The sequence below is a fragment of the Phoxinus phoxinus genome, assembly GCF_949152265.1.
Source record: "Phoxinus phoxinus genome assembly, chromosome: 1".
Taxonomy (NCBI): Eukaryota; Metazoa; Chordata; class Actinopteri; order Cypriniformes; family Leuciscidae; genus Phoxinus; species Phoxinus phoxinus.
In genome coordinates this window covers 20,559,440-20,567,699 of record NC_136876.1, presented here as the reverse complement: position 1 = coordinate 20,567,699, position 8,260 = coordinate 20,559,440, and the positions used below count along the sequence as shown (strand labels likewise).

The following is an 8,260-nucleotide window of genomic DNA, read 5'->3' as shown; positions in this document are numbered from 1 at the left end:
ATTGCATTGTTTGAGTAGTGGGAGCAAAGATCTTGATTCTAAAAATGCTTTTTAAAAACTTAGGCTACATGAAGTCTAAATCCCTTGAACTGAATACATAAACACTTCCACGCGTAAAACGCAAGCAGATACAGTAATACAAACAATTCCTCTTGACATCAGGCGATTTCAAACTCTTTGACTTGAGGCAGGCACGTGCGCTGGGAGTTTTAAAATTCGTACCGAAATGTGTTCTGGAGAAAGTGTGTCACTGGGCCACGAGGTTTTCGCGGAGGTCACATGGACACATTTCGAGCCTCGTGCAGCGGCGGGGAAGTGGGTGCGCCTGCGCTCGTCTCATCCAAGCATGCTCCTTAGAACGAGGCGGTCTAAGAAAAACCGGGCCGACTCGACAGAACAGTTCAGAGCGACACAGATTGGGCGAGTGACAGGACAGGCGCACCGGCTTGTGATACATTTTCATTGAATGATCCACATTTTACTGACGTCTTTGCGCAGCCTTTAACATCTTTTATCGGCATTTAGCAGACACGCACCTATTTCCTGCGATTTAAGGAGAGCCATTATTGGCAGTTATGACTTTATCGTAAAGAAGAACTGAGAAGAAAAACAGAAGTGCGTCTATAGAGAGTACATCTCCACTCTGGGTGTTGCATTGGAGATTTTCAAAAACTTGCATGACTTTACAGGACCTCAACATGTCGACAGCAGTAGACACAAACAACACAGGTAAGACTCTCTGGATGCTTTAAAGGGATAGTTCACTTCAAAATGAAAATTCTGTCATCATATACTCACCCTCAAGTTGTTTTAAACCTGTATTAATGTCTTTCTTCTGCTGAACACAAAGGAAGATATTTAGAAGAATGTCAGTAACCAAACAGTTAACTGGTCCCATTGACTTCCATAGTAGAGAAGAAAAAAATACTATGGAAGTCAATGGACAGTTAACTGTTTGGTTACTGACATTCTTCAAAATATATTCCTTTGTGTTCAGCAGAAGAAAGACATTAATACAGATTTAAAACAACTTGAGGGTGAGTAAATCATGAAAGAATTTTCATTTTGAAGTGAACTATCCCTTTAAGAATCAGTCTTGTTAATCAGTCTGGTTCAGCGATTTGTTTCACCTCTCTTCTTAATCATTATCAACTTGCATGTTCATTAATTTGTTGCATTATCCGCACCATTGACTGTTGGGCTAACGGTCCACAAACTAAATGTAGGCTATAATCTGCTTGGTGCGGTGAAACGTCACACATAGGCTATCTATAAGCTATATAATATTTATTTCTGCCGGACTTGACAGTAAATCGCATTATCAGGGCTCGCCGAATTATCTCGTTTTTATTTTTTATGGTTCTGAAACAAATAATCACGAAGGTATGTTTAATGACATAAAAAAATATATCGAATGTGTAGCCTAGATATTTCATTATTCCTTGATAAAAGTGCCTTCATGTGTGTGTGAAACGACTGTTCAGGTAGGCTATGCGTAATTTCTAGCGTGAGAAAAGTTCGCGATATAGATAGAATGTAAATGTCAGACGAAGGCAAGGACATCACGGGTTAAGACACAGTGTTCTCGTGAATTTCGGGGAACTAGGTCATAACTGAGAAGTCAGGTGTACGGACATCCCTGTGATGCAGGCGAGCGTCGAATCTTCATTCGATTCACATGGACCGCCGAGCCTAGCCATGTGCTTTTTGTTTTCATTCTTCTCTCTCCGCCTACAGCTATTGGTAAGCTTGGGCGCTCATTACATAATTCCGCCTTGCGGTGCGTGTCTGTCCTCCCAGCGCGAACCCGTGTGTGACGCTGCAGTGTGAGCCATGTGCGCGCTGCGATTGGTCCGAAGAGTGAGACGCGGGGGTGGGCATCACGTTAACAACGTGTTCACTTCAAAACTGGGACATGAAATTGATCCAGTTTAACGTAACAGTTCCCCCCCCTTTGCTCTGACATAAATACGTCACAAAATATCCCCGTGCCTGCCTATTCAATCGAATTAGCCTAGTGTTTAAACATATTTATTAGATCTTTGATTGTGAACAGAATAGTATGGCTAACTTTTGTTTATTATGTAGCCTAAAGAGGAAAATGTGTAGGCTAAGTATATTTTTTTAAATTGGTTTTTATTTGTCGCTATGACTCGGATGTTTCGTCTCTAGGCTACTCCAGATTAATTGAATCCATGATTCGAAGACGTTCGATAAAATGCTGATAAATGTCTGACTGCAATGTCTTATTACGGCTCTGGAATGCTCGATTGTGATTGGTCAGTCGTTCATTCAGAAGTCAAATATTCATTGATAATGACTGTTGCCCTATGCCCATAGCAACACTGTTTATGTAGGCTATGTGCTGCAAATCCTACATCGCCGTGCTTGTGTTCTTTTTCTCGTATGACTCCCCAGTAAACCAGTAACAATATTACAAATAGCAACTATTTATAATAATTAATCGCTGTGTTGGAAGGGGTAAGTGGGGGGAAATTCAGTTAATCTTACTCTCACCATTTACCTGTCGTAAATTCACTGCTACGCACAGTTTTGAGCTTAAGAGACAAATATACTGAACCCAATGTAAACACTGACAGCAGTATTAATGTAGAGCAAAAAAGCTTTCTCATTGCATGTGGGCGTGAATGAATGGTGAAGCGTTTAAAAAAGCGGCGCGGGTGTGTTTTGAGAGGCGTGGATAATGAACGGAGTCTCGTTGAAGGGCTGTCCTTGTGTGGCGCACGTGGAGGGGAGGCGTGCTCTCCCCCAATGATGCCTGAACAGCTCACACGCGCCCCTGTTGTGCTTACACAAGTATTTCCTTTGACAGACGTTTAGGAAAGTCTTAAGTATTTAGATTAAAAAACAATTAGGAGCCAGAGGAAGCACGTATTTTAACAGAAGCAAAGCAGGGTGAAGATCCAAAACCACTATTGCCATGTAACTATAACAGTGAACTCACTAAGTTAAAGTCTAGTCTAAATCAGTCTAGTGGATCTAATCTAATTTAATTTGTGACAGGAGCGTATCCATGTTGTTGCTCCACCTGATACAGTGACTTGTTGACCTTTTGTGCTAGTGCACACTTGTTATGTAACTTCTAATTGGTTTGCCTTTGCCATTTAAAATGCTGTAAAGATTAACTTGCGAAACACGTTGATATCCACAACTTAACACTGAAATAAGAGCACTTTACAGAGTGCTTGATCTTGCATTGTCAATACAAGATCTTTACCAAAAATTTATATACTTCTTTTTGAAAAATAAATGTTGTGATGTTATTTCCATCAAGAGGTGCATCAATTTTTGGTCATGATCTAACATTGACAATGCAAGAGTCCAGCAATCTTGTAAAGTCTCCTCCAGCACATGCCAAAGACTTTCACTGAAATAAAGGTCTGGACTAGTTTCATAAAATGTAGTTTCCATCAAGCGCAGTGACTTGGTGCGCAGGAGGAAACCGTAAAACATGAGCGATGGATACTGAGTTTAACTTCAGTGGACCAAAGGTTAGGAAAGGCAGCAGGAAGTATTGGACTCTAGGGAATAGTATACATGCTAGAGTCAATGCCAAAGTGTAAACTCTAACACACTGCACAGTTCCTCTAGAGCAAAGTTGACTAATCTTATCTGATTTGAGCTGATGATGTAAACTAATAACAGGATATAAGTCGAACAAAAACAGAGTTGTAAATGTTATTTATCAATGCACATGTCTGGGCATGTGCTACCAACACCATCATGCGGAGTTGTGCATTTGATACATAGAAATGTCATGAGTCAAATGTGGCTGGCTCACATGGTTTTACCGGTGCCAGTGAAACTATAAACCACAAAAAAAAAAGGCCCTCTGAGACACAAGCTCAGGAAAAAAAGGAGTGGCCGCTGGAATTTTTTAATGTCCCCATCCAGTTTATAATAACAATTCCTAGAAAGTATCCCTTTTTTCCACCAGGACAGATTCTCTAAGCTTCCTCATTTCCTCAGCACCATCTGTTTCAGTGAAATTCCATGTGTAATGGAGAGATGTATTTATGGGAACATTTTTATGAGGATGTACCCACAAGACATCCTCCATTTTAGGGAGGAGGGAAAAAAAAACCTAAGAACATTTTCAACTCCCTCTCGGTGGGCCTCTCTCACTTTTTGTTTTCGCACTGTGCAGCGAACAGGGAGCAATCTAGTAAATGTGCTTTTCTTTTCATCGCTAGGTGGGGTGATCTCATACATCGGATCGTGTGGAGGCTCTCCCAACCGCACCAGCCCCGTGTCCATGTACAGTGAGAATTCAAACAGCAGCCTGCAGTCCTTTACGCAACCCTGCTTTGGCTCTTCATTCCCACCATCCCCCAATGGATCCCATGATTCCTCACGGATGTACATCAGCAGCAGCAGCAGCAGCAGCAGCTCGAGTTCTGGATCAGGAGAGGAGGGAAGCTCATCATGCTCTGGTGGATCCCCAAGAGGCCGTGATGATATTGGAAGTGCACGCAATTCACCCAACAAATCAGTTGCCACCCTTACTAGTAAGTGATAAGAACCATGCTTTACCTGATCAATGGAAAGTATGGTATCCAGGAGAACGACTATAACATTTTACTTTCTTTCCAGAGCTGAATGGAATGGTGTTGCTGTGCAAAGTGTGTGGCGACGTGGCTTCTGGTTTTCACTATGGGGTCCATGCCTGTGAGGGCTGCAAGGTAAGAAAATAGCATCTGTTTACATGTACAAAAGTTTATTAAACATTGCATATTTAATTAGAGCTTTTGTTTAAACCAAAAATTAACATTATCTGCATGGTCCACAGGGATTCTTTCGACGCAGCATCCAGCAGAACATCCAGTACAAAAAGTGCCTGAAGAATGAAACTTGTACCATTATGAGGATCAACCGGAACCGGTGCCAGCAGTGCCGTTTCAAAAAGTGTCTGTCCGTGGGAATGTCCCGAGACGGTGAGTATCTAGACAACCAAGCTTGGATAAATACAGAGAAACAATAACAAAAAAGTTTAGGGACGCACTGATATTCATTCTGACTGTTATTACATTTTTAAATGGGTGGAAATGAGCATATCCAATTTCAGCAGATATTGATCAAAAAATCTAAAATATCGCCCAGTATCAGATATAGTACCAATACTTCCTACATCCCTTGAAAGGTTTCTAAATAGAATATTGGCATACATGCATCAATATGACATTTTCTGTACTTTCTTTAACCCCCAGCTGTTCGTTTCGGTCGTATCCCCAAACGCGAGAAGCAGCGTATGCTGGCCGAGATGCAGAACGCCATGAACAACATGGTGAACAACCAGCTTCAGAATGAATTCCAGCTGGCGAGCATCACATCAAACACCCCCTGCTCTTCTTCGTCCCCATCCACCACTTCCTCATCTCCTTGCCCAGGCCTTCCAGTGGGGGCACAACCCCAGCCCCCCGCAGTGGCCGTAGAACAAACCTTATCCCCCCTGGCCCCAACATCCCCATCGGTGCAACCGGCTCAGAGCCCCCCACCTCTTACCTCATCTCCACCACTGTGCTCCAGCCCAGGTGTAGACCAAACCATCGCCGCCATAACCCGGGCACACCGCGAGACCTTTGTCTACGCTCATGAAAAGTTAGGTTCAGCGCTGCTGCATCACAACGGCGAGCTGGACAACCGTAGCAGCAACCGCTGCATGGCTGGATACCACCTCAATGGCCACAACACCATCTACCACCATGATAATAATGTCGCTCATCATTGCAACAACTTCGAGGTGCCACCAGAAAACGGCCTCCATTTTCAAGCCTCCCAAGCACCTGGACAACATCAGCAGCACAATAACAACGGCCAGCGATCTCCAAACAGTAACCTCTACGGCGTAAGCCACAGTGAGGAGTTAAACAGCAGCTCACAGGGTCAGAACTGTCCGTGGAAAAAACGCAAGGAGATTCTGCTGGTAAGACCTTTGGTATTCTAACGATATGTTCTTCTTAGTACCAAGTAAAGAAGTCTTGGACTTTTGATTTTGAACGGATTTCTTTTTTCCAGGCTTGTCCAATGAACATGCATCCTTACTCGGACCCTAACAAAACACCCCAGGAAATTTGGGAAGACTTCTCTCTTAGCTTCACCCCAGCGGTGCGAGAGGTGGTGGAGTTCGCCAAACACATCCCGGGGTTTAGCACTCTATCCCAAAACGACCAGGTCACTTTGTTGAAGGCCGGAACATTTGAGGTAAGTCAATTGCATTTAATTTAAAACATCAGACTTTCGTCAAATATAAAAAAGGCCACAATGCCAAATTAGGTTTTACTAAGTACGTTTTATTTTTGAATCTCTCCTGCAGGTCCTCATGGTACGCTTCTCCTCGCTGTTTAACGTAAAAGAGAAGACTGTTACGTTCATCTCAGGCGCCACCTACAGATTGGAGGCCCTGAAAAGCATGGGCATGGGTGATTTGCTGGGAACCATGTTTGACTTCAGTGAGAAACTCAACGCATTAGAGCTCTCAGCAGAAGAACTGGGACTCTTCACTGCAGTGGTGCTGGTTTCTGCAGGTAGGTTGCATATTAGTGTTAAAGGTATAATTCACTCATCATTAAATTCTGTCATCATTTACCCAACCTTACGTTGTTTCAAACAAATTAGACTTTACTTAATCCTATAATGAAAAATTCAGATTTTTTTTAATGAAACCCGAGAGGTTTCTGTCTCTCCGCTGGAAGTCCAGGTAGAAGATACAAAAAGATCATGATGGTGTTATAAAACGAATCCATAGGAATCAAGCTGTGAAGAGATATGATCACTTCATATGATGATTTATCTTCACTGCATGACTTGCTTTCTTCTGTGTAAAAAAAAAAGAAAATGTTTTGAAATACTGTTTATATAATTAGAGTCAATGGTGACCAAAACAACATCGGACCCCCATTGTCTTTCACTGTATGAACATTATATATATATATTTTATATATATTCCACAAAAGAAAGAAATGCATAAACGATGACAGAATTTTCATTTTTGGGTCAACCATCCCATTTAATGGCTTGACACTACATATATATCATATAGTAAGTACATTAGTTTGATCCACTAATTAATTTGGTCTCTCATCGTTTGCTTCTGTTGTACAGACCGTTCTGGGACTGAAAATGTGAATTCAGTGGAGATGCTTCAGGAAAGTCTAATCCGGGCTCTCCGAACCCTCGTCAGCAAGAGAGCCCCTTGCGACGCCTCCCGATTCACCAAGCTGCTGCTCAAACTTCCTGACCTGCGCACGCTGAACAACATGCACTCGGAGAAACTGCTCTCTTTCCGGATTGACGTCTGAGGTTGCAAACCACTGCCATGAGAAGCCAGTTAAAGTGGGTCACCGCTGGTTGACTGCAAGAAAGAAAAAAAGGGTACAAACATTAGAACCCGTTCCAAGAGAACAAACCAGAAAACAAACCGATGCATTTGGCACTTAAAAGCGCTTGATGACACATTTGAAGGGATGCGTTGGTGTCTAATGGTCGGTCAGTAGCCTTTATGGCTAGCTTGCCATATTTAGGACAGTTAAAGGGTCTTTGAGCCACATGTCATTGCTTACTTGAAATAGGTGGTAATAATGAAGCAGACAAAAACACTCACATTCAGACTGCATCTGCATAGGGAACAAGTGCAAAATGTCTCTTGCAAGGCTTCACAGCCAGGCCAGAAAGATCTCCAGGCCACTTCCAGAGAGACGACGACAGCAGCAGATCAGAGCGTCTCCTCATACCCAGGCCTGGGTTCACGCTACACCCACACTCGGAGATCAAATCATTTTAGCTATGATGCAAATGACAAGCTATACGTGGTATGAACCTTCATGAATATTCACATCCCTGTGACACTGTAAAATATTTGTAAATATGATATAAATGATTAATATATATTTTTTTGTAAAGTTCACATGCTCAACGCAGATGATATATAAATATATGAGCACAGACATATAAGTAGAGTGTATACATATTATAAAACTTCCAACATGTATTTCATTTGTCTTTTACTTCATAAAGCCATTTTATGAATCAAGAGTGCTGAGTGTTGTCTTTTTTCAAGAAGAAAAATCTCATTTGTGTCGAATAAATCTTGGTTTACCCGTGTACTGAACACGTTTATTGTAAAATAATAAAAATGTATAAAAACAAATGAAATTATATATACAGTACTTATAATATAAAGTATTATATATATAGTATACTACTATATATACACTAATACGTTTCTTTTCAGTGTCAAGAG

At 41.8% G+C, this 8,260-nt stretch overlaps 1 protein-coding gene across 1 annotated transcript; it reads left to right on the top strand.

Annotated features, from left to right (window-relative positions):
- The first annotated feature begins 244 nt into the window (after positions 1-244).
- nr1d1 (nuclear receptor subfamily 1, group d, member 1) lies at positions 245-8,050 on the top strand. The gene is made up of 8 exons (XM_079635094.1): positions 245-729; positions 4,215-4,529; positions 4,615-4,703; positions 4,811-4,955; positions 5,229-5,944; positions 6,037-6,222; positions 6,335-6,545; positions 7,123-8,050. The coding sequence occupies exons 1-8, from the start codon at positions 678-680 to the stop codon at positions 7,317-7,319; spliced, it is 1,911 nt and encodes a 636-aa protein (XP_079491220.1). The 5' UTR covers positions 245-677; the 3' UTR covers positions 7,320-8,050.
- Positions 8,051-8,260: the final 210 nt, after the last annotated feature.